Source organism: Micromys minutus (assembly GCF_963924665.1).
Source record: "Micromys minutus genome assembly, chromosome: 22".
Classification (NCBI taxonomy): Eukaryota; Metazoa; Chordata; class Mammalia; order Rodentia; family Muridae; genus Micromys; species Micromys minutus.
Genome location: NC_137957.1, coordinates 17015796 through 17042096, shown reverse-complemented (window position 1 = coordinate 17042096; position 26301 = coordinate 17015796). Strand labels below are relative to the sequence as shown.

The window sequence follows — 26301 nt, the reverse complement described above, 5'->3', positions numbered from 1 at the left end:
CCAGTTGGCAAAAATATAAACTGCCCACCTAGATAAGATAAATTGAGCCATAAAACCCTTAGAAATAATCATAACAACCTTATCCATCTAGAGGTGCTCTGAGAGAAACATTCACATCTGCCTCCATGTTGCCACCTCTCGAATCTCCTGCTTTCTCCTCATCTTCCTCTTTCCTCGACTTTTCCCCGCCTACCTTTTCTTCTCATCCAATGATAGGCTCAACCCACTTTGTTGTATAATGACATCATCCTACATATCATCCTTTCTGTTTACTTAAAAAAAAAAAAAAACTTTTCCCTCAAATGCAAGTTTCCCCTGTGTATAACTATTACCATTTAAAAATATTCTAAATGACTCTGTTTTCTCAAAGTTAATTAGCTTGGATAGACTATAAAACTAAATTAGTCTTCAACTCCATCAGAAATCTCAGATGGTCAAATATCTAAAAACATAGGAAGCCTAATATGGCTTCCAGAGCTGAGACAGGTTGTAAAGACAAATCTCCACTAGCAGTCCCCTGTTAGCAACATGTGAGAACAAGTCTTCAGCCTTCTGGCCCAGGATCAACTTACAGACATTTGAAATGCAGAAATCTTGAAGGGCTAATACTTTTGGCTCCACAGAGATTATCTGTCAACTATTCTACAAAATGTGTCCCTTTCTAGACAGTGTTAGTCTGTAGAAGAAATAGGCAGTTTCTGCCCAGTGGCTGCCTAGGCACAAAGTATACCTCACCTGAAGGTAGAGATGATTAATTCTTTCATTAAATCCACCAAGGGGGAACTGTAAGGAGCAGATATGTCTCAACATAAGACAAATAACATTTAAAGTTATAATTTATGAATTTCTGATGTTTTTGAAAACCATCTAACTACAAAAAGCATTTCTGAACTGTTAAGCCTTGACTATTCTTGGCCATTTTTAATTAAAATGTCTCAAAGACACCTTTTTAATTGGCTCAGAACCAGGAGTTTTCTATCTGGCCCTTAACTCATATTGTTTAATCAACTAAAAACGGTGTATAATAGCAGTAATAGGACTGGGTCTAAGCCTTGCATACCCAAATGTATTGTATATGAAAGCAACAATACTAATCTCAATTTTAAATCATTAAGAAATTATACCAATAAAAAACCTCAAATCTGTATCAAATAAATTCTATACCACTGTCAAGATTATAACTTCAACTTTGTATCAATTAGAAAGATTTCTACCAGTGTAAGATATGACCTCAGCTTTGTTGTATAATGACATCATTCTACAGATACCAGTGGCCAATTCCTGGCAGAGGAGATTGTCTTAGTCAGGGATTCTATTCCTGCACAAACATCATGACCAAGAAGCCAGTTGGGGAGGAAAGGGTTCATTCAGCTTACACTTCCACATCGCTGTTCATCACCAGAGGAAGTCAGGACTAGTACTCAAGCAGGTCAGGAAGCAGGAGTTGATGCAGAGGCCATGGAGGGATGTCACTCACTGGCTGGCTTCCCCTGGCTTGCTCAGCCTGCTTTCTTATAGAACCCAGGTCCACCAGCCCAGGGATGGCCCCACCCACAATGGGCTGGGCCCTCCCCCTTGATCACTAGCTGAGAAAATGCCTTACAGCTGGATCTCATGGAGGCATTTCCCCAACTGAGGCTCCTTTCTCTGTGGTAACTCAAGCTGGTGTCAAGTTGACACATAAAACCAGCCTGTATAGAGGGGTCCTAGGCTTGGAGTCAGAGGAGAACAAGGAGGGGGAGAAGAAGGTGAAGAGAGGAAAAAGCTACCATGGGTTAGATGAGTCATGAAATAATGGCCATCCAGGTTGGTTCATTGGAGGTAAGAGCAGCCCGGATGAAACATGATAAGTGATATAATAGGATTGTTGGCTGGGACATAAACACAACAGCACAGTTGCCCAGTAAGTATTGTGTGTGTGTGCACACGCTTGCGTGCATGCATGTGTGTTATCCAGGAACTAAATGGTCGATGGTGAAGTAGAAACCCCAGATTGAGGTTAAATAATTTCTACAACAGACTGGGAATGAACTGTCGGGGTGAGAACATAGAAACAGGCGGCACAGAGATCTTTGGCTTTTCCGTAGAATGCTAGAATATAAAGAGAATGAAATCCTTGGCCTTGCTTCATAGGCTTGACCTCGCTCACCACGTTCAGCTTTTGAGATTCCCAGGCAGCAAGTAGTATGTACATATGGGTACATAGGAGTTTCTTTTTTTGTCTGGATTTCTTATTTTCACATTTGTTATTGTAGTTGTTGTTTATTTTTGAGGTTTTAAAGCCTCCATCTTCTGGCCAAACAGGACCAACCTGTTCCTAACTGACAGTTCTTAGTGCCACAGCCTCACACAAATCCCCCTTGCAGGGCATTTGCTCTCTGGGACAGAGACTGGCTGTCACAGCAGGGAATTTTAAGAGGCTTAGAATCCTATCTGCCTTTTCCTGCCTGGATGACATTTGGGACTTCTCCATAGGTGTAGCAATGACTTTTCTTTTTTCTTTTTTTATTAAAAAGATTTATTTATTTATTATATATAAGTACACTATTGGCTGTCTTCAGACACACCAGAAGAGGGCATCAGATCTCATTACAGATGGTTGTGAGCCACCATGTGTTTGCTGGGATTTGAACTCAGGACCTCTGGAAGAGCAGTCAGTGCTCTTAACCACTGAGCCATCTCTCCAGCCCACTAGCAATAACTTTTCTAACTCCACAAAGAAAGAGGCAAGAGGGTCATTGTCTCCATTCCTCATCTACAGTGCCCCATACCACTATATAAAATGCGCCTCAGAATCAAGGGCCACTAGAGTTCAGACAGAACAGTCTAATCTGCTTTGGTGCTGTTTTTATATGGGTGAAAAGAGAAATAGCTGCATAAACCCTTTTAAAATGTTTTTACATTTATGCATTCATGAGTTCTGAAAATTATGCTGTACCGAAGTTCTTTGTAAAACTTTAAACAGTGGTATATTCTTTGGAGACTTTCAAAACTCTACCTACTTAAAAAAATCAACAGAAATGATTAAACATTTTTATCTGAAGCAAAGATGTTCATTACAGTGGCTGATTAATTAAAAGCCAGCTTTCCCCAACGCTGAGGAGTTGGGTTGAGTGACCTGCCTTGATAACCTGTTGCTTATCAAGGTCCACAGGCAATACCTCTTTATGTGCAGAAACCACACCTCACCCTTCCCTCAGGACCACTGCCGGGTAAAGGAAAAGGCCTCACAACAAGAGCATCACAGAGCACAGGTAACATGTTACCTTGCCTTAAAATGAACTCATAGTCGCTCGACTTCAGCTTTCTTCTAGATTCACATTCCACATAATTAGCAGAAACAGCTTTAGCCTGTCTAAGAACAGCGAAATAATCACAGTGTATTCCTTCCAGGTTTCAGTCTATCTCCACACAAAAATGCCAGCTAAGCCCTTTGAGAAACAGGATGTTCTGTCCTCTCTAAAGTATGCTCATTTTAAGACAAATATAGAAAAGTTGAACCTTTCATAGTAAAAGGAAATACTCGGTACTTTGTCCTTTGTTGCTTAGCAATAAAGGGCTATAAATGGATTTTATGATTATAAAGGTTCAATAAATAATGTGAACATGCAAAAGTTACAATAACTCCCTGGAGACAGGACTATTTCCTTGAAAAAGAAATGTACAGGTCTTTGCATAAGCTTAGACTCATTCTTGTCTCAAAATAAATAAAATAGGCACTTTGATTTCCTTTACAGTTACAGTATAATAGAGATCAATAACTACTATTGATTTCCTCTTTCTCAGCATTTCCGCATCAATCTACACAGCACTACGAGGTCGGTGCCGTTATCCCCAGCATGCAAATAGAAGGGGAAAAAAAAAAAAAACATAAAACAACACAACAAAAAACCCCACTGAACTAAAAGATTAAGTCAGAAGCCGAGTTCAGTTAAATCACACAGCAGAAAAGCAAATAAGCAGGTTCAAATCCAGGCTGTCCCACGTAAAAGGAAAGGTTGCTAGCCCCCCCCCCCAAAGAGTCCTAGGTGGTGTGTCAGTTCCTGGGACTTAAAGCTATTAAGAGCTTTGGACTGTAAAAGTGACATTAACTCCATCTATGAAATAACGTGAACAGAATTCTTCCCATTACTATCCATGACATTTCTTTCCATTTTTGCTAATCCTGGAGTAGCAGATACGGGCCCTGTCTTCAGTCTGGCTACCCCAGGTGCCAAAAATCAAGAGTTAATATTTACTTTAAACTTCAGGGTAAACCTAGCTGCCTAATCCTGTCCCCCGAGGGTTTTGTCACAAGGTAAGCATGACAGGTCAGTGTTGGTGCCCTCCTGTTTCTATGATTGGTGATTTTTCTCTGGCCCTATAGCTGTGGCTCTGTGAGCACAATCCAGTGCCTCTGGAGCTGGGCTTTAGCAGATGGCAGTAAAGTACCAACTATTCACCATCCGGAATCATTTCATATGCAAACTGTAAAAAAAAAGTCTGGATGCCTTAGCAGGAGCCATGAATTCTACAGCCACCTTATAGACACCCCAACAAGCCAGACAGACTCCTGCGCAAACTCCAGCTCTGACATCTAGTGACACCTGCGCAAACTCCAGCTCTGATATCTAGTGACACACTACATTCCTTGCACGCATGTGTCCCCTCGGCTGTAAGATGCTGAGGAAAATGTTTTCCTACTGTGTTGTCAAATGCGGAAGAAATTAATACATGACTGAGGGTAAAGATCTACATGGTAGATTAGTCACAGAGCACATGTCTCTCATGTGTGAGGTCTCAGGCTTGATTCCCAGAACAGCACATTGTACCACAGAATCCAATGGTCTCTAAGTGACGATGGTTTTTTGTTTATTTGTTTCTGATCATAGCCTGCTTAAGGAAACTCCTTTATAAGAGTAACGCTTCTTAAAATGGATGCTACTACTTCATTGAATATTAACTGTATGCCGGACGTGACATATGTCCTAATTCACTTTCTGTTTCTAGGACAGGTGCTATGACCAAAGGCAACTATGGAGGGGAAGGTTGATTTGGCTTACGTTTCAGTCAACAACGCGTCACTAAGGGAGATGGGGGCAGGAACACAAAGAGAAGCAGCGAGGGGGACTATGGAGGGGAGTAGCTGTCTGGCTGCCCTGCTTAGCACAACTGCCTTTCTTATACAGCCTAGGCCCACCTGCTCAGGCATAGCACCACCCAGCTGAACCTTCCTCCATCAATAACCAACTTAAAAAATGCCCAAAGGCCAATCAGCTGGAGGTAATTCTTCAACTGGGATCCCCCTTTCCCAAGTACACCCAGGTTTATGTCAAGTTGAAAAGAAATGGTTATATGACACAGGTATGACATAATTGAGAAAAAAATTAAGAAAACTAAGACATGGCCGAAGGCCAGGCTGATGGAAGCAATCCCTCAGTTAAGACTCATCAGGTAATTCTGGGCTACGTCAAGTTGGTAGCTGAAGCTAACTGGAATATATCTCTACAGATCTGATCTTACCACTCAGCCTCTCTTATGAAGTATCACACAACCCCTTCCTAGGAAAGGAATTCCTTGTCGGCAGCTCTTAAGATACAAAAGAAGCAATATTTGGACCCAGACAATCTGACCACAGGGCACCTTACCACCACTAGCAAATGGGTATGCAGAGTTCAGAGTCAGTGCCTGTGATTTATAAAGACCTCTGGTTCCAGACATGAAGGGAATGCCTGCTGCCATCCCCACCCCCAGGCCTGTTACCTGACAGCATCTTTTAGTGGCCGCTCTCCCTCACTCCAGGCCATTGCTTCCACCCCATCTGATGACTAAGATCTCAAAGAGATGTTCAAGAATTGGTCCTGATTCCAAGAGCATCTTATAACCCAGCCTGAGTTTCAGACTGGACCTCTTAGCTGTGGACTTTAGTTTTCCATCCACCCACAGGTTGTATCTCCACTGGGTTTTCTACTAAAGACCTCTACTACCTATCTGTCCCAAAGAATGACTCCCAAAAGTTGTCTTCTGACTTTCCATGTGTGAACTGTAGCAGTGTGCACACCTGCACTCATAAGACATAACAGATGTACACAGTCACACACGATGAAGTAAAAATTGTAAAGGTAAGTTTCTAGCTAGGGGTGTTAGCCCCCCCCCCCGTGACCCCAGCACTCAAGAGGCAACCCAATTTAATAGAGAATCCGGATGAGACATTAAGAGCTAACACCCTGCTTCTAGTTTGAGAGGTGCTCATTTGTATGGGAGCCCCTCCAACATCCAAGTGTTGGGGTGTTACAGCCTTCAAAGGTGTGTCATCTTGTGATAGCCTTCAGAGGTGGATCTTTGGGATGTGAGGAGACCACAGGGGCTCCATTCTTCAGGATGGGATTAAGATTCTTTTCATTATTATTTTATGTATATGGGTGTTTTGGCTGCAATGTATATCTATGTACCACTTGCATGCCTGGTGCCCATGGAAGCCAGAAGATGGCATTAGACTCAATGGAACTGTAGTTACAGATTCCCAGCCACCATGTGGATGCTGGGAATCAAACCCAGTCCTCTTAAAAAGCATCCAGCGTTCTTAACCACCAAGCTGTTGTTCCAGCCCTGGTGTTAACACTCTTCTTAGAAAGCTCTCGGGCAACATTCGTCCCCTTTGCTTTCTTGTCCCTCTGCCCTGGGAGGACACAAGAAGGTCCTCACCAAACAAGAGGTGCTAAGGCCTTGCTTGATCTTGAGCTGTCAAGCCTCTGTAACCGTAAGATGCACATCCTTCATGAATTACACAATCTCCAGTGCTGTGTTACCCCCCCCCCCAAGAGCAGAGGAGCACACACTCGTGGTTAAGCAAAGAGCATGCAGGACACAGCGTGGTCTGGAGGAGGAGGAGCACGGTGAGTCTAGCCCACATGTGAACATTCAGGAGCTATAAGCATAGGTCTGGAGTTTGCCAACAGTTTGGGCTGTGCTAAGTGGGAACCCATGGGTAAGCTCGTGTTGCTGAATTAGATGTGGTGGGGATTGGATCAGACATGGAGAAGGGGGGTTGACTTTGAAGGAGTAAGAGGGACAAGAGGGAAGAGAGCCAGAAGCAAGTATGTCATGGATGTGACCAGGGGACTGTGTGCATGAGTAAACAGGTGACAGTGACTGAAAGGAAAAGATGACAGGGCACCAATGAAAGGAAAAGTCACTGAAAGGAAAAGTCACAGGGCACCAATGTTGTGAAAAGATGAAGTCCCGGGTTTCAGCGCCAATGTTAGGGGAAGGATGAAGAGAGTTGGGGGCATATGGTCCATGGAGGTGCGGCAAGGCCTGGGGGCAAAGGAGATGCCTCTGGGGGGCCCATGTTGGGAATCCCTTCCCCCTGAGGGACCAGCCACATGATGGTATAGTACAGAATAGAGTTTATTCAAGCCATGGAAGAGTTAAGAGGGTGGTAGAGGCAGAGAGAAAGAAAGAGAGGAATAGAGGCCAGTCATGAGTACATGGAGGGAGAGGGGGAAAGGGAAGGGGAAGAGGAGGGATAGAGATGGGAGAGCAAGGCTGCAAGAGCACAAGAGCAAGAGAGAGAGGAGGGGTCAAGCAGCCCCTTTTATAGTGTCAGGTCACTGGGGCAGAGCATACCTGGCTACTGCCAGGTAATTGAGGGGTTACAGAATCCCAACAGTGGCGGGTACACACAAGTCCCAGAGGACCCCAGCTGAAGACTTCCAAGAGGCCCTAGCAATGGGAAGACATTTTAGAATAAATGGTTACAGGAGCCAGATCACCACATGCTGAAAGTGGCAGTGGGTGTTTGTGCGAGACTCGCGACGGAAGTGGGAGAGACAGGTGAGCGTGTGGAAGCTGAGATAGCACAGAGGTGGAAGAAATCCAGATCAAAAAGACTTGAGCCAGGCCTAATGACCTGGTTCTTCCTATCCCGTCATGACAGGAGACCTTTGAAACCCGAGTGAAAGTCAGTGTGAGGGAAAAGAGAGACAACGGTCTCATGATGCCATCAACCTGAATCAGAATGTGGCCTAGGGTCAGGGATAAACAAATGCCTACCAAGGAATGGGGAGGGGCTCCGCTGGAGGAGAGAAGGAAGCTCACAGAGAAAGCAAAGATAGCAAAAATGGGCTGCCTCCTCCACCTCAGAGACAGACATGGAAGCGAGTCTCCCTTGGAGCCACCACAGTTAGCAATGCCAGGCTGACTTGCTGGTTTCGAACTTCTGTCCAGAACTGTAAGAAGATAATCTATCCTTTAAGCCACCAGATACGTGATTTCTGAAAGTAGCCCTAGGAAGCTAATACACCCTCTAAGACAATAATGGTGTAACTCCCATTTCAGATTCTTAAACAGCTCCTACCACACTCTCAATGTCTGGCCTCTCTTAGGACATCTCACATGTGATAGGCAAAGCAGACAGAGCTGAGACATTTACCCGGCACCCATCCCTCTTTGGAACATCCCACCCCCATTCTTGCTATAGAAATGGGTGGTGTCCTGCTGCCTACGCATGCTCTGTTCAGTTGCTCTCTGTGCTGTGCCTGCCTGGGTCAAAGTTCACTGCCTACAAGTGTCTTCAGTTGGCTTTTCCAGACTGGCTTATTTACTGTTGGAAACCAGTTCTTTAGCATGCACCATCTTAAAATCAAAACCAGATCCAATTATATTTCTCTTCTTCTGAACTTCTAGTTACTGACACGTTTTTCAGGTCCTTTTCCACAGCAAAGATTCCCCCCAGAGTGTTATCAATCTGAGCCCCTCATTTTCCACTCTTTCCAACCCCATTAACTGGTTTCTACCCTGTGATGGTTTGTGTGTACTAGGCCCAGGGAGTGGCATTATTAGAGTGTGGCCTTGTTACAGTAGGTGTGTCACTGTGGGTGTGGCCTTTAAGACCTTCATCCAGCTGCCTTAAGTCAGTATTCTGCTAGCAGCCTTCAGATGAAGATGTAGAACTCTCAGTTCCTTCTGCACCATACCTGTCTGCACACTGCCCCGATGATAATGGACTGAACCTCTGAACCTGTAAGCCAGCCCCAATTAAATGTTGTCCTTCTAAGAGTTGCCTTGGTCATCGTGTCTGTTCACAGCAGTAAAACCCTAACTAAGAACCTTCCATCCCTCAACCCCCATGGAAGCCACTTGAAAGGTCATACGCAACTGTCTTTTATCTAAGTAATTCTATGAATGGTCCATTATCTGATCCTTTTCAAACACTGTCTCTACCTTAACTTCATGTTCCTCTCTCTCCCCATCTTGCAAGCCGCTCTCACTGAGAGGCCCATGCCCTCGCCATTGCTTTATTCTGTCTATGTTACCTTCCCGGTGATCTCATCCAATCTCAAAAGCTGTAGACCTCACTCACTGTTAAGCTGGTGACTCCCAGACTCTCAAAAGCAGTCCTGGCCCTTCGGATTCAGACTCAGTTAGCTAATTGCCTCACCATCGTTTCTCTTTGGTCATCTCAAAGTTATCTGAAATGTCAAGATGTCCCAAACACACACACACACACACACACACACACACACACACACACACTTTCATCTTCCACCTCCAGACCCATCACACCACCATGTATCACTTCTGACTCTGACACATGGCATCCTCCCCCCCAGAAAGCCTGTCTTCCTTCCTATCACATCCTTTCCATTTGAAAGTCCTTTCTGCGCTGCTCAACACACTCCACTAGTTTTCCATGATTGTGTGCACATATGTATACATGTCCCATGCTTGTCTGGTGACTACTGAAGCAAGAGAAGGGCATTGGATATCCAGGGACCGCAGTTACAGAGGATTTCAAGCCACCATATGGGTGCCAGGGACTTAATGAAGATCCTCCGCAAGAGCAGCAAGTGTCCCCAACCACCAAGCCACCTCTCCAACCCCAATTCATAATTCTTTTTAAAAAGATGCTTGATAGATTTTATGTATGAGTCCCCAATCTGTGTGTACACCTGCAGGCCAGAAGAAGATCCCATTACAGAAGGTTGTGAGCCACCATGTGGTTCCTGGGAACTGAACTCAGGACCTCTGGAAGAGCAGCCAGTGCTCTTAACCCCTGAGCCATCTCTCCAGCCCCCTAATTCATAATTCTTTAGGTGGCCATTTTTGGTAGTGGTGTTGTTTTATTTGGGAATCTTACATAATGTGGTTTGATCATGCTCACCTCCCAGATTTCTGATGTCTGCATTCCCTTCCCCGTTACCTTCCCCCAAATCCTCACAAAAAAAAAAAAAAAAAAAAAAAGAAGAAGTCCATTTTGTGTGGTTCATATATACACTGGAGCATGGTAAAATTCCCAGTGGCCAGCCCCCCAAAGGAAGAGGAGTCTTCCTCCACCTGCATCTGAGCCAGCAGCCAGCAGCTGAGACCTGGAGTAATAAGGGGCTAGCTCTCCCACACATGTACCACAACCTGTACCACAGAGCTATGGGCCAGTGAGGAGCAGGGCTGGCTCTCCATCACTTACAGATATTAGCATGCCTTGAGGCAGCACATGCTAATCCACATGGGCCTTAGTGGTCCCATACCATATCAGGTAGATCTTTGTCATTTTTATTTGTTTCCTTAGTTTCTTTAAAGCTAGAAAAGCCAGCCCTTCCTTTAGGACAAAGTTTCTGCTCTGCACATGAATACAATGGGGTCCTAAGAAACACTCATTATCCGCCCCCCATATGGCTGGCTCAATAAACAAAGAGAGAGATTAGTAATGATGTGTGCCCGTGCACTCTCCTGCATCTGGCCTAAGTGTGGGGGTCAGAGGTCAGCATTTGCAGAGTTTGTTCCCTTTTTCTCAGCTTGTTCAGGCAGAATCTCTCTCGTTTGACGACCATGCTGCCTACTATAGACTAGCTGGCCTCCGGATAATTCTCCTGTGTTGGTCCCAACCTCTGTGATTACAGACACATGACACAGCACCGTGGTTTTTTATGTGGGTTTAAGATATCCAAACTCAATCACCAGGCTTGCAAGGCAAACCTTGCACTTGCTCTCTGGGTGACTCTTAAGCAAGGTATCCGGCTTCAGGATTAAGTTTCACAAGGAAGAAGGAAAGATGCCCTGAACTTGTGTAAGCAGAGAAAATGGTAACACTAAAAATAAGCAAAGACCCCTTTGCACCGGGCTCAATTAAAAAACAACCACAGACGGAGATGATACAATTACCTCTTCTTTACAACTTGGGAAACAAACCCTGAGAGGTTCACTCAATCCCTAGACCTAGAAATAGCACAATGCAAAACCACACGATTCCCAGCTAGGACGACCAACTCAAAGTCCATGGTCTTAATTACAGTCCTATACTCAGCACAAAAAAAAAAAAAGGCGCAATAGGTAATAACTATTATTACTAATGCAGACTAAGGGTTGGCAGACATTTCTTGTACAAAGCCAGATGGTAAATATTTTAGGCTTTACAGCCCATATGGTCTCTGTTGAAACCACCTCCATGGCATCAAAGCAGCCGTAGGCAGCATGGGCGTGGTTAGACGAGTTCTAATGAACTTGATTGGCATCCGAAGTCTACTGCTGGTAAGCTGTGGCTCATACCTAATGATAAAGTCCATAAGAAAGTTTAGTACTGAAGGGTAAAGCGATATGGTCCTGTGTTGGTGGTGATGGTTTAAAACATACAAAAGGCCAAATCTGGTGAGACATGCATGCAATCCCAATGCTTAGGGAGCTGAGGCAGGAGGATTTATAGTTCGATGCCAATCTGAGCTATATAACAAAGTATTATTCACAAAACCTAAACCCAAGCCAAAACAAGAAAAGATGTAAGCACTGAATAGTGAAATCGCAGACTAACCTCCCTTTTTGGTTCTCTCTCTGTTAGTGACTGTGTATTGAACAATTCCAAGGCACAGGAGAGTCTGCCAGACACCAGGCTTAACTCAAAGTTGGAAAGATGGCACCAGTAATGCCAAGGCAATCAATGGGAACCTTCTCTTGGGGGGCAGGGGTGGTTATCTGGGGGAAGACTCTGCAAGCCTAATAGGGTTCAAATGTGTGTGCAGGTAGCAGAGGTTTTCACTAATCTCGTTGCACAGCAAGTGAAGTACATGCCGAGGTCCAAGCTGAACTCTTAAAGCCACATTTGAAACTGGAAATCGCCTTCACTTTAGGGATCCCAGCATAAAAGACGAGAGGAGGTTTGTTCTGCCTGGCTCATGCCAAGACCACATGGTTTCTAACCAACTGCCCACGCCAGACAGAAGTTTGCAGATAAGCCTAAACCACTCTCATGGTCTGTTCTTGTCCCACCTCCTGGGAAGTGTATGCTGTCTCCAGATGGCTGTGGTGCAGAAAAAACAAGCTCCTCCCTCTATAGAGTGACTTTACACTGGAGGCAATGCTGTCTAAAATCCTAGCCGCAGAGATGAACCAAGTCTGCCCTTAACAAAGGTAGCCTCTCTGACCCTCTGGGTCGGACATTGAAAGTGCTTCGAAGTCGTGACCTTCTAGAGGTGGGAGATAGTCTTGGGGCACTTGTCATTTGCTTCCTGTGTGAGCCCAGATTCTGCTGAAACAGAAGAAAGCCAGGAGGGTGCTGATTGTTTGAGACAGGAACGAGGTGGCGATCCCAGTCTGAGAGACAGACAATCAAAAGACTAGCTGCTGGTCAAGGTACTCTGTGCCTACAAGAAAGTCTTCCCCAGGACCCAGCAATGGGCAGTGTCTGCCCTGAACCCTGCACGTGTCTGTTCCAGGCTTCCGTTCCTTCTCTTGAAAAATCAGAAACATCAGCCCATCAGAGCCAGCATCTCATTTTGGAGAAATAATATACAAGGACACTTACGACAACTTGTGTCCTTGTCTGTCTCATAAAGTGGAATCTAAATCTTTCCACCAAGGTGACTCGTTGTCTCTACTTTCTCTGGGCCATTCACTGGGCCATTTTGCTGCTGGGCAATTCTTTCTTCTTTCCCTGCATTTGGATTTGCTGAGCGCCTCAAACAGAGCCACAATTCAACACTTCTGGTTAACAGGACTAGGGGCTTGTGCCGTTCTTTCGGTCTTTTCGTGAATATATTATAGAGCAGCGGTGACGGTATGCTCGGGTTTTCCCTCTACTCAACAGAACTACCTCACCTTCCTTGAAGCCTTTCCAGATTACTCTAAGTTGGCCACTGGCTTTCTGCTCCAGAGCTGTCTGTATTTTCCTGAACCTTGCATATAGCACAGTGGTTCTCAGCCTTCCTAACGCTGCGATCTTTTAATACAGTTCCTACTGTTGTGCTGACCCCACCCCCAACCATAAAATTATTTCCACTGCTACTCCGTAAACTGTAATTTTTGCTGCTGTTATGAACTGTAACGTGAATATCTGTGTTTTCAGATACTCTCAGGTGACCCCAACGAAAGGGTTGTTGGACACACACACACACACACACACCCAACCCTGTGGACCCCAACGGAAGGGTTGTTGGACACACACACCCCCAACCCTGTGGATCACGACCCACAGGTTGAGAACGGCTGCCATAGTTCTGCCTTTCCTGCGTCTTTACTGCCCCCTTGTGGTCATGGCTTGCCCTGGGGCATTAAACAGAAACTGAAACATTCTTGCAGCTTTCTAGAGAGGCTGTTACTGGTAGTCTCTGTCCTTGCACAGCTTGGGGTTCTGAAAGCCACCCCAGATGTCCAGGGGAGCTGGGCTTAGCACTCCAGTTTCAAACAAACGCCCAGCATCGGCATAAACTTTGACTAGCAAAGCTTTGAAATTCAAGAGTATACTATCAACTTAAATTCTTTAATATCAAAATCCTTATAAGGAACAATACCTTATTTAAGACAGACTCCAAGGAAAGGAGAAAGATTTTTCAAATGTACAACAGTTTGCCAAGAGTTTTATTGGTTTTTCAGACCTTGATTAAATAAAAATAAAATAAGATACACACACACACACACACACACACACACACATACACGCACACACTTTAGGTCAGTGGTTAAGGACACTTGCTACCATTGCTTACATACATGTAAGCAAGCACTCACACATACGCATAAACTAAAATCAAACCTTTAAAAGTTATACTGTACATATTAAATAGTACTACAATAGAATGATTTGAAACTGTTTTATCAAAAAAAGGGGGAACAAAGGGGGAGTTCAGGTTATCAAATCCCTCCCCCGAAACAATTTTTAATCACTTTTTTTAAAGTGGGTTAATATGACACATGCATTCAGCGACTAATCATGTCTAAGTCCTGTTTCACTCACAACCAATGAAATTCAACATGAGATGACGTCTGACTGGAAACGGCGAGAACCGGATAGGAATCCGGCTACACCAGCAGGTACCTCGTCACAGCGCATCGAGTGCTGCTGACTGTGTTCTAGAGAAGCCTTTGATTCTTTAAGTCTTAGGGAAAGGATAGTGTTGAAATCGAAGGGAACAGTTTCATTCAACACCCTGCAAGTTCCACCCAGAGGAGGTGCTGTGGGCTTGACATAGCATTCGGTGTTTGCTAAGTAGCGGAGGGAAATTTTTTTTTTTTAATTGGCACCTCTGTTTCCCCAGAATTTAGCATCTTTCCTGCTACCCACTCAGAAGAGGAAAGCTGTGTGTGGAGAATGGGCTCCTTCCCCATCAAAGAGGCTACCCAGTTTAGTTTGAGGCTAAAACAGAAACTGTAATAACAATAGTAATTAATAAAAATAATAATAAAAGTTTACATTGTGTGGAAAACATATTCCAGTAACTACAAAAGAGATTTACAGAAATAGCATCACAGAGATCTCTATGTGTACAGCAGGTGAACCATGTGAGTCTAAAATCTTTTTTCAGGAAAAGCAAAGACCAGAGACCAGGTTTCCTTGGTAGTAAGAGAAGACAGTCTACCTTCTATGTCTACAGGATGAATGGGGGTTTCTCTTTCTAAAGAAACATGTCTCAGCAACTGTCACATAGGATGTGTCCCTAGAAAACAGCAGGAGAATGGCCTTACATTAGGAATGTCAGGCACACTCCAAGCAGGACCCAGGTGCAGATGTCAAACCTGGCCACAGTTGCAGGCAGGACTCCAGGGGACCGAATGCAGGATCTAAGGAACACGGTGACTCTCGGAGCTTCCTTAGACTTTCCTGCCATTTCTGGCAAAAATCTAAACCATAGGAATGACCTCAGTATGCCCATTCCTTTTGGCTGTGACCCGGAGTCTTGCAGCACCTTTGATATGACGTGACCTCTTTAATGCTCAGCATCTGTTGGGCCTTAGTCCTCTTCAGTCTGTCCAAAGCTCTCGTTTGTCCATGCAGTTCACAAAACTCAAGAGAGGCCGGAATCACTTTTTTAAGCCTGCTCCTACTTGTCCTTGAGCAAGTGCACCCTAGACCAACCTCATTCACCTTCATGAAAAACCCTGGGCCCAGTAAAAGCTTGGCCATTTTTTTTCCCTTCCAAGAGGAAGTCTGAGCCTGGCTAATTGAAGTTCTCAACCACACATCATAAAGAGGTAACAGGGGCAAGGTCTTCCTAACCTGTCCAAAAGAGTAGCCTCCTGTGAAATGTGAGCAACTGCGCCGCCATGTTGGATGTTGAGCAGGGAGAAAGCCCGAGTGACAATTTCGCGACCGGCCCAACTACACGTTTTTAAAATGTTATGAACAAAGCAGAAAATCGGGAGCACGAAGTGGGCGTTCCTTTGCTGTCTTAGGCTGATTTGAAACTAATTACGATAAATTATACTAAGACCTTCTCACTAACATTTAGTCATTTCAGAATGAAGACGGATCTGGCATTTTTTTAAAGTGTAAAGAGCAGAAGGAATGAGCCCTAATACATGTAGACAGGTGCTAATACAAGTGCTCCCTTGACTCTTTGTGAAGAAGCTAAGGAAGATTAAGTCCTTTATTGGACCACTCCCAGTCTCCCGTTCTCCCTGCATCATCGGTTCAGGATCCCGATGTTCCAGGCGCTCCCAGCCCTAACCCGGCTCCGCCCTTCCTCCCGGGTACACACTCACCCCGGCCACAAAATTACGAGAGCATCCCCCACACAGTCAGTCGCTCAGGGTCCCTATAGCAGAGACAAGAGCCGGAATCCCGTATTTTAAAATCCATTTCCCGTGTCTCGGACTTTTGCTATCAACGAAGCAAGTAAAGCCTGTACTTGGAGCTCGGGAGTTATCTGATAGCATTCTTCCGAGGACAAAGCATAAGAAGAAACCGTGGCGCCCTTACCTTCAAAGAACTGCTGCAGAGCCTCGTTTTCGTCTAGCACCTCCATGCTGCTGTGGGTCTATGGCCGCTTCCTCGTCAAACAGGGGCTGACAGACCTCAGGAAGTGTTGTCGGTGGGACTCAAAGCCTAGGAATACTCCTGGAAAGTATCCATGGTCTTTGTATGGACTTGAAGCATTTCTTCAGCCATCCACTTGAGCCAGGAAATACGGCGAAGTTCTCCAATGTGATTGTCAAACCAAAGGAGCTGCAGCCACACAGGAGAAAAAAATCATGAAGAGGGAAGTAATGACGACTCTATCTCTCTGGGTCCAGGACCGGCTTCTACTTTGCCCATGGGCTTTGTTTTAAGGACCTTTGTCCTTAGTGACACACGTAATTGCATAAATGGGCAATAAATGCAGAGCCTTATCTCTTATGGGTTCTTTACATCAGTGTTTCTTCTATCCCCACCTTCATCAAGCAGAGCCAGTCAGCCACCAAAAAAAAAAAAAAAAAAAAAAATACAGTTATTTTTCTTTAACCTCAAAAAAGGGGCGCATCAATATAATCGGTTTTGGAAGTGGCCAAAAAGACTGGGTTATTTTAAAGGCTTTGTTAGGATAAAAAGTTAAAAATTGTTCAATATTTTCAAATGTAAATTGCAAAATTACAATTTCTTCAGTACACACTTAGACAACTTCTTCAAAATACACACAGAGAGAGAGAGACAGACTGTCTCTGTGTAGCCCTAGCTGTCCTGGAACTAACTCACTCTGTAGACCAGACTCACCTTGAACTCAAAGAGATCCTCCTGCCTCGGACTGCTGAGTACTGAGAAGAAAGGTATGTGCCACTCCACCCCACCCTGGCTTCGGAACCTATAAACTTTAAAGATGTAGACTAATTGTGAAAGTCCCTCTATACCACATTCTCAACCTGAAACATTTAAAACGATGTTTACCTCACAATCCTGACACAGAACTAAACAAAAGGTGCTTTGGCTGCTTAGCTACCATTTATTTAATAATCACCTAAGAAACAGAGTTGGAAGGAAAATTGTCATTCTGCCCCACCCTCTTCTGTTCACCCAACTTATTATTATTATTAAAAGATCTATTTATTTATTTAATGTATGTGAGTACATGGTCTCTGTCTTCAGACACACCAGAAGAGGGCATCAGATCCCATTACAGATGGTTGTGAGCTACCACGTGGTTGCTGGGAATTGAACTCAGGACCTCTGGAAGAGCAGTCAGTGCTCTAACCACTGAGCCACCTCTCCAACCCAACCCATTTCTTGTTTACGTAGGAACCAGGCACAAAAGTGGTACACAGACATACATGTTGGTAACATACCCACACATGTAAATTTAATTGTTTTTGTTGTTTAATTTTGTTTTGTTGTTTGGTTGGTTGGTTGGTTTTTTGTTTGTTTTCTGTTTTTTGAGACAGGGTACCTTTGCGTAGCCCTGTCTGTCCTGGGACTCAATCTGTAGACCAGGCTGGTCTTAAACTCGGAGATCTATCTGCCTCTGCCTCCTGAAATTTTCCACTTTTTTCATTTGACTTATGTGATGCTGTGTGCTTTCTTGAGAGAGAGAGAGAGAGAGAGAGAGAGAGAGAGAGAGAGAGAGAGAAACAGAGAGACAGAGAGACAGAGAGAGACAGAGAGAGACTGGCAAGATGGCTCAGCGGTTAAGAACACTGACTGCTCTTCCAGAGGTCCTGAGTTCAATTCCCAGCCACTACATGGTGGCTCACAACCATCTGTAATGGGATCTGATGCCCTCTTCTGGTGTGTCTGAAGAGAGTGACAGTGTACTCACATAAATTAAATAAATAAATAAATAAATAAATAAATAAATAAATAAATAAAATCCTTTAAAAAATAAAAGAAAATAAAGATTAAAAATTTTTAAAAATTTAAAGACAAACAAATAATGCTCTGTGCTCTCTGAACACTATAACTACTTCTGTGTTCTCCTGGGAGACCAGCCCTGGAGAACACAGAAAAATGATGATTAATTTCATGTGCCGCATGCCAATATCAAGGTGCCACAGAGCAGTCTTAGATAATGACCATGTCTTTGAAAGCAAGAACAATGACTAGTGTGAGGGGCAATGGTGTGAGGGGCAATGGTGTGAGGGGCGATGGTGTGAGGAGCAATGGTGTGAGGGGCAATGGTGTTGGGGGCAATGGTGTGAGGGGCAATGGTGTGAGGGGCAATGGTGTGAGGGGCAATGGTGTGAGGGGCAATGGTGTGAGGGGCAATGGTGTGAGGGGCAATGGTGTGAGAGGAGTAATGGTGTGGGGGGAGAGAGTTTGGGAGCAGAGCCCATGGCTGGCCTGTGAGAGGCAGGTAGTCGGTTTTAAATGGAACATGGCCATAGGCATGTGCACTGGACGCTGGTGGTTACTGTTTCTGTTTAGGAATTGAAATAATTACATCCAACCTGGAGAGACAGCTCCGTTAGAATGCTGGTACATGTCCGTTGAGATAACCAATGATTAAACCCAAATTAGCACAATGTATGAGCAAGAACTGACTGCAAACCAGGTATAGGACACAAGGACAAGAGACAAAGCAAACCTTTGAGAGATTTTTGCCTTCCGGTAAATCATGAATTAACAATTCTAACGCAAGTGACTCAAGACATCCATTGACGCTCACCCCAAGCTTTCTGGAGAACAGGAAGAAAATATCACACTATACCCACTATCAGTGGGTACCCGTGGATGCTACCAGTCCACCAAGATGCTTCTGGTTTTCAAAGACAGCGAAGGGAGATTCAATTCTGTTCAGTGAGCTAAGAAGCTATGCTTAGAACTGAACATATGGCTCAGTGCTTTGGGGGCCAGGCAAGTAGGTGAATAAATGGGTCAAAATAAACCAAAGCTTTGGCACCCCTTGAGCTTGGAGTCATGGGGATAGGAGGGGCAGTGTGGCACAGCAGAATCAGAAAAAATGACTAAATTTGTCAGAACCATCAGCCTGAGCAAAACTGAACAAAAACTGAGTTAAAAAGTTAACTCCCCCCCCCCATGGTTTGAACTTATGGTGGGGGGGGGGATACAGAGCAACCTTTACTTGTCTTTTGATGTCCTGTAGCAAACACACAGCTTCCTTTGTGTGGTCAGCTGAAGAAAACTGGAAAATTAATTCCACAGAACTGCTCAGTCTTTCAGGGTTTGGTGATGGAATGTGTGTGCACATGACTAGGATAGTCATAGGCTTTGCTTCCTAACATGGCACCAATAGTCCCTGAGTGTTTCTCTTCTGGTCTTTATTTTTAACAGCGTGTATTTTTAACGACAACTGAGCACCTATAAACCTGCTGCCTGGGGAAGACAGTGACTTGTGCTGGTATGTCTTTCTCCCCCCAGTTCTCCCACACCCACAGGTGACCGCTCTCCTGAATCATATTACTACCTGTGGTTTAATAAATAATTAGACACTCACAAACATGCACACGCAAGTGTTCATTCACACAAAAACACTTTCACATGTGCACACACATGCTCCCACACAAACACACAGACACCCACAACTAAACAGTTGGCCTTAATGAGAAAAGAAGTGTGCCACAGTTCCAAGCGTTGCTTTTTCATTCTATGTTACTAAACTAGTACATTGCAGGCAGACAGAACTTGGTATTTTGGTACCATGCAACAGGCCATCTGTGAACATCTATTCCCCCCTACAGGTATAGCTTTGAATCATTTTCTCTAGAACATTATCATGTGCACATTCTGGGATACTTCATGCAAGTATTTCTCTCAAGCACATACCTAAAAGTGGAATTGTTGCCAGGTCTAGTAGCCTACACTTACAATCTCAGCACTTGGGTGGCAGGAGAATTGCTATGAGTTATAGACCAGCCTGGGCTATTTACAGTGAGTCCCAGACTAGCCTGGGTTAGTGAGATACTGTGTCTCAAAAAATGAAAGTGAAATTACTTGTTCACAGATATGTAAATACTTAACATTTCAGTTTCCTTACCTTTAAATTTATTGTCTCACGATGATGTTTCCATGTGCATGGTCTTGGCTCGTCTTCCCACTTCCTTTGCACAGCCCCACTCCCACCCCCAATTTGTCCCTAATAGACCTTGTCTTTTAAATCTCAACTCCATAGAGAAGGGAGAAATGTGCAATGTTTGCCTTTATCAAATAACTTATTTTGTTTCAAATATTTAACTTTCAAATGAATGACTTTTCACAGTGGATATATTGATTAACACAGCAGCAATATACGGCCAGTCCTATTGATTAAAATCTTCAGAACTGGATTTTATTGGGTTCATTTTTGCAGGTTTAATATATCTAAATATGTCACTGTGGTCTTGTTTCTCTGATTGAGAATAAAACCTTTTTAACACTTAGTCTCATTTATGTACTTCTGATTTTGAAAACAGACTCAGACATTCCGGCCTTTCACTCCATTTTCTGTTAGGTTGTCTGCTCTGTTGCAGAACCTGAGGCCTTGCGCATGCTTGACAAGCACCCTATGGGTTAGCTATCTCTCCGTAAAAGTTACTATAAATACCATCACCTGAAGCAGCTTAAAGAAGAATTTATTTTGGCTGTGGTTACAGAGAAACAAGAGCCCCTTGTGGCAGAGCAGGGCCTGTGGGAGGTAGGGTGGGAAGAGCCAGGAAGCTGAGGCCTCTGTCTTTTAACCATAAGACAAAGCAGAGATTGTAATCACGGGCTTTTCCACCCACGCCGGTTCCCGAATAACGACTTGGTGGGTTATCTACCTATGAATAAATGCCTAGGCCATAAGCTAGGCTGGTCCTTCAACTCTTATCTTCTTATCGAATTTATCCTGAGTTCGGCTACATGGCTGGTTTCTTCTCCTCGGTTTCATACACTCAACTTCCTCAGAGTCTGGGTGGTGAATCTTCCCATACCTGATTATCTTCCAGAGCGCCACAGTCTCTCCACCAGAAGTAACTCCCACCTCCTAGTTCCTGCCTCCTGCTGATAGGCCATCGGCTTTTTATTGACAGGTGCACAAAAGATTATCCCCACTGGAAATGAATTTGGAAGATTAGAGAGGGTGATACACCCTCAAAACCTGGCCCCTGTGTTAGACTTCCTCTAGCTAATCACTTCTTAAACCTCCCCCAAACTTAAAATCCTCCTACCTTACCTTCTGGTGTAATTAGCTTTATAGGTGTGAACTATCAGTCTCCACTTTATATACAAGCATGATGCTAGCAAATGTCTTTTCATACTTTGGTGGGCAAAAGTTCTAAAGTAAGAATTCATAACACAGCCAATTTTATTTTATTATTATCTTACATGATATCTGCCTCAAACTTAAATTCTTAAAATAAGAAACCATTTCAAAATATATTTTAAAATCTGTATTTTCTACATCAGAGGTCCTAAGGTTCAAGATACTTAAGTTGTGTGTGTGTTGAGGGCATTTTAATTTATTTCCCCTTCTTTATTGGTATAATTTCATAGATACTCTAGGAATGGTTCTCAACCTGTGGGACACAGCCCCCTTGGGGGTCACATATTGATATACTGCATATCAGATTTTGCATTATGGTTCATAACAGTAGCAAAATTATGGTTATGAGGTAAGCATGAAATAGTTTTATGGTTGTGGGTCACCATAACACGAGGAACCGTATTAAAGGGTCACAACATTGGGTTGGTTGAGAATCTCTGATTTATATAGCTTGCCTACTGTGTCAATATAAAATCTACATGCACAAGTCTGCTACACAGCTGTGTATTTTTGCTTCACTGGCTGGTTTGTCCATTTCTGCAGTAAAACATTAATATTCAGACTCATAAATAGGATCCAAAGACCCTCCTTCCGTCTTTTCTATTGGTGCCTTGGCATACTTCTATCATTTATTTGGGCACATTTATTTATAACCAGTGTCTTAGTCAGGGTTTCTATTCCTGCACAAACATCATAACCAAGAAGCAAGTTGGGGAGGAAAGGATTCATTCAGCTTACACTTCCACATTGCTGTTCATCACCAGAGGAAGTCAGGACTAGAACTCAAGCAGGTCAGGAAGCAGGAGCTGATGCAGAGGACATGGAGGGATGTCACTTACTGGCTTGCTTCCCCTGGCTTGCTCAGCTTGCTTTCTTATAGAACCCAGGTCTACCAGCCCAGGGATGGCACCACCCACAATGGGCTGGGCCCTACCCCTTGATCACTAGTTGAGAAAATGCCTGGATCTCATGGAGGCCTTTCCTCAACTGAGGCTCCTTTCTCTGTGATAACTCCAGCTTGTGTCAATTTGACACAAAACCAGCCAGTACAACCAGATTGTCAAATCCAGGAGGAATACTACACACTTCTAATTTAGTAAGACATTTAAGTTTTTGTTCATCTGGTCATGAGTGTTACATGTCTCTGTCTTTTGAGTTTTAGCACCATTTGTAAACAAAGCAAGCAAATATTTTAATTCACAATTATATATTGATTTTTATATTAATTTTAGTAAGCTGCCCAGTTAAGGCCTAATAATGTGATAGTGGACTTTTTGATTGAATTTTCTGTGTGGATAACCACATAATCTGTAAAACTTTTTAGTCTATCTCCTTTCCAATAATTAGGCTTCTTTGTTCCCTCTTACCTTTCTGTGCTGTGGTAACACTTCTATTACTATGTCAGATTTTAAAATTGAATGATTATCTTTTTCTTGATTTTAAAGAATATTAGCTTAATTTTTATTGATGTATGTGACAGTGTGGGTGTGCACACATGAATACAGGTGTCCACAGAACCTTAGAGCTAGAATTACAGGTGGGCATGAGCTACCCAATGTGGGCGCTCACATTTTGGAGAATTTTATATTATCAGTACTGTATTTACATCATTTCTACCTCCATCTCGCCTCCCTCCAACTCTTGCATGTCCCCTCTGTCTCCTCTCAAATTCATGGACTCTTGTTAAACACATACATGCATGTAAGTCTCTCAGTACAACCTGCTGAGTTCACTCAATGTTGTCTTTTATGGATGTGTTTAGGGGCTGACCACTTGGTGTTGGAAAACCAATGAGAGGGCTCAACCCCGGGGAAGACTGATCCTCCCACACTCAGTAGTCATCAATTGCCCGTAGTCCTTCACCTAGAGTTTGTGGCCTTGTGCAATGTCCTCCAAGAAGGGTGTTTCCCTCTCCAGTCCTTTGTCTTGTTGGTTATTTTAAAGCTGTGTCATTCCTCTCCCAAATTGTGATTACTGGATCTTCAGACATCCTTGTCGTATTGAAAGCACTCTCCTACTTAGACATGGTTATTATCAGCAGGTATCCATTTTTATCAGTTCTCTGCATCTGTTAATCAACTGGCTTTTTACATTTACTCTACAGTGAAGGGCATCAATTTTCTAATATACCCTTCTTTTGCATTCCTGACATGAGTTCTGTTTGGTCAGTGTGTTAGGTTCCTGACTATAAAAGACATATATTTTTCATCCCTCATATAGGTTCTATCTAGTTACTATAAAGACAGCATAGGTCTGGCTGTAGGGGTACACTAAACTATCTGCATAAATCTGCATATCAGAAGAACCCACTCTTTAAAGTTCGGTAAAACTATTTGTGCTTAAAACTTTATGAGGAAAATTTTAACTGTCTCACTTAATGAGACTAGTATGGCTTTATTTCTTCTTGATCAACTTTTTTTTCCCTGAACTTTTCCACTTTGCTTGAATTTTCATGTTAACTGGCATGCCCTCTGCTCTCTAGTGAGTATATGAAGAATCTGTAATGACAAAAGTTTCCACTCCCAACATTGCTTTCTTTCCCTCCATAATAAACTTGCCTACTTTGTCCACTTCTTTCCATCGACTGTTCTGTTCTCCACGCATCCTGTGTTGGTTTCACAGATTCCCTCGCTTCCCCTCACAGTCTTCTCCAGCCACTCTACCTCAGTGGTTTGCAACCTTCCTAATGCTGTGACCCCAAACTACAGTTTCTCATGCTGTGGTGACCCCAAACCTCAAGTTTTGTTGCTACTTCATAACACTTATAAGTTGTGGCGTAAGTGCCTGTGTTTTCTGATGTTCTTAGGCGACCCCTGTGAGAGGGTTTGTTGACCTGGAGTTAGGGTTTTACTGCTGTGAACAGACACCATGGCAGAGGCAAATCTTACAAGAAATTTAATTGAGGCTGGCTTACAGGTTCAAAAAGTCAGACCATTATGAAGGTATGATCAAGCATGGCAGGCATGGTACGGGGGAGCTGAGAAATCCACACCTTCATCTGAAGGACACTTCCTTCACCAAGGCCACACCTCCAAGTACTACCACTTCCTGGTCCATGCATCTTCAAACGTGACCCCAAAGAAGTTGTGACCCAGAGGTTGAGAACCACCGATCTAAACCATTACTATGTAATCTCTTCTGAGGCCTAGCAATCTTTGTATTCTATGTTTTGTTAATTGATGCTTAGAGTTTAAAGATTTTCTAACAGTTCCATCTAAAAAGGGGTCTCAAAGTCCATGCTGGCTTTGAACCTGCTATGTATCTAAGGATGCCTTTGCACTCTCTATCCTCCTGCCTCCTACTGGGGCAGTGGGGAAGGGTATCAGGCATGGTCACATACTTTATCTCCTCTTTCCCTTTTTGTCTTTGTAGCATGTCATAGCTACTTCTACCTCTAATGCTCCCTTTTAACTTCAAGTTTAAGGTTGGGTTAAGTTCAATGATGAACGCTATCAAAGAATTCTCCTAAACAGTTTTTCCTAAGTGTAAAGTCAAATCCTCTTGGCTTAGCTGCAGAGGCTACACGTGGCCAAGCCTCTCTGGGGATGGAGACAGTTCATTTGTTTGCCACCCACTCCCTGGCCAGCCAACTGATAACTGTGGTCGTCTTCCTCCTCCAGCGCCGCTTCATTTTTTTCCACATCACGTTCAGCCTCCCCAAAGAATTGGATGATCTTGTCATGACAGTCTGATGGCTGTTTCCCACCTACTGGCTGTGTCGTGGCAGTCTGATGGCTGTTTCCCACCTACTGGCTGTGTTGTGGCAGTCTGATGGCTGTTTCCCACCTACTGGCTGTGTTGTGGCAGTCTGATGGCTGTTCCCCACCTACTGGCTGTGTTGTGGCAGTCTGGTGGCTGTTCCCCACCTACTGGCTGTGTTGTGGCAGTCTGATGGCTGTTCCCCACCTACTGGCTGTGTTGTGGCAGTCTGATGGCTGTTTCCCACCTACTGACTGTTGTGGCAGTCTGATGGCTGTTTCCCACCTACTGGCTGTGTTGTGGCAGTCTGATGGCAACTTCCCATTTCTTCTCTTCCATCCATTTCCTTTGAATTTCTATACCAAACCTGTTCTTCCGATTTAAACTTCAACTGTCCCAAGTGCCATGGGTGGCTTCTCTCTTGCTACCTCTACTTCTCCCTTTAATCTGATCGGTTCCACTTTTTCCTACACAGCTGTTACCAAAGATAATCCTATCAAAATTTCCCTCCAATAAAAATAAATGTTTAGGTATATGCAACACCAGTAGCATCCAGACTTCCTGGAGAACATTCTGTAGAGAGGCACGTCCCCTGGGTATTTCACTGTAATATAAACCTGATACTACTTGGGTCAGAAATCCTGCTTGCTTGTCCCTGGCAGAGCACGGTGGATTTGCTGATCACATTGGTGAGGAAACATTCTCTACATCGGACAACTTCCAGCTGCAGGGATGCCTCACTCCTCGCGTGGGAAGTGGAGGTGACTGTCAAGGTTAGCTGCAGCTCTCCAGTTTCTTAGGACCTTGTCGCATGAAGCATGAAGAGAATGTGGTAGGAGGAAATTGTAATAGTTGGATTTTGGAAGGCTAGTCATTTGGGAGGTTGGATCAACGAACACTAGATAGTGGGACTCTCAAAGCCCTCTTGACACATCCCTTATGAGCCTCAGCACAACAAGCCAGAGAGAGAATTGGAGTTGTACAGGGTTAGCATCTGCCTGGGCAGGAGTCAGGAAGATGACTCCAGAGCCTTGTTGATCTGTTAGTCATTGGAATCTGTCACCATGGCCCCGCTGATACACATAGGTCTTCCCCTACCCAGTCATTCTGCCCTGAAGACTGGGTGCAGGCGCAGTTACAAGGGCTTAGTACTTTCTTAGTTACCTATTCCGGCTACTACTCATACAAGCATACTTATTTTCATACAAAT

The 26301-nt window shown here is 43.9% G+C and overlaps 1 protein-coding gene across 1 annotated transcript in view; it reads right to left on the bottom strand.

Annotated features, from left to right (window-relative positions):
* Positions 1-16211, bottom strand: part of MYRFL (myelin regulatory factor like) — a gene marked incomplete at both ends in the record, with an annotated part of 113330 nt that extends 97119 nt beyond the window's left edge. The window contains one exon of the mRNA XM_080935346.1: positions 16166-16211. Within this exon, the coding sequence (XP_080791472.1) occupies positions 16166-16211 (46 nt within the window). The remainder of the gene's footprint in view (positions 1-16165) is intronic.
* Positions 16212-26301: the final 10090 nt, after the last annotated feature.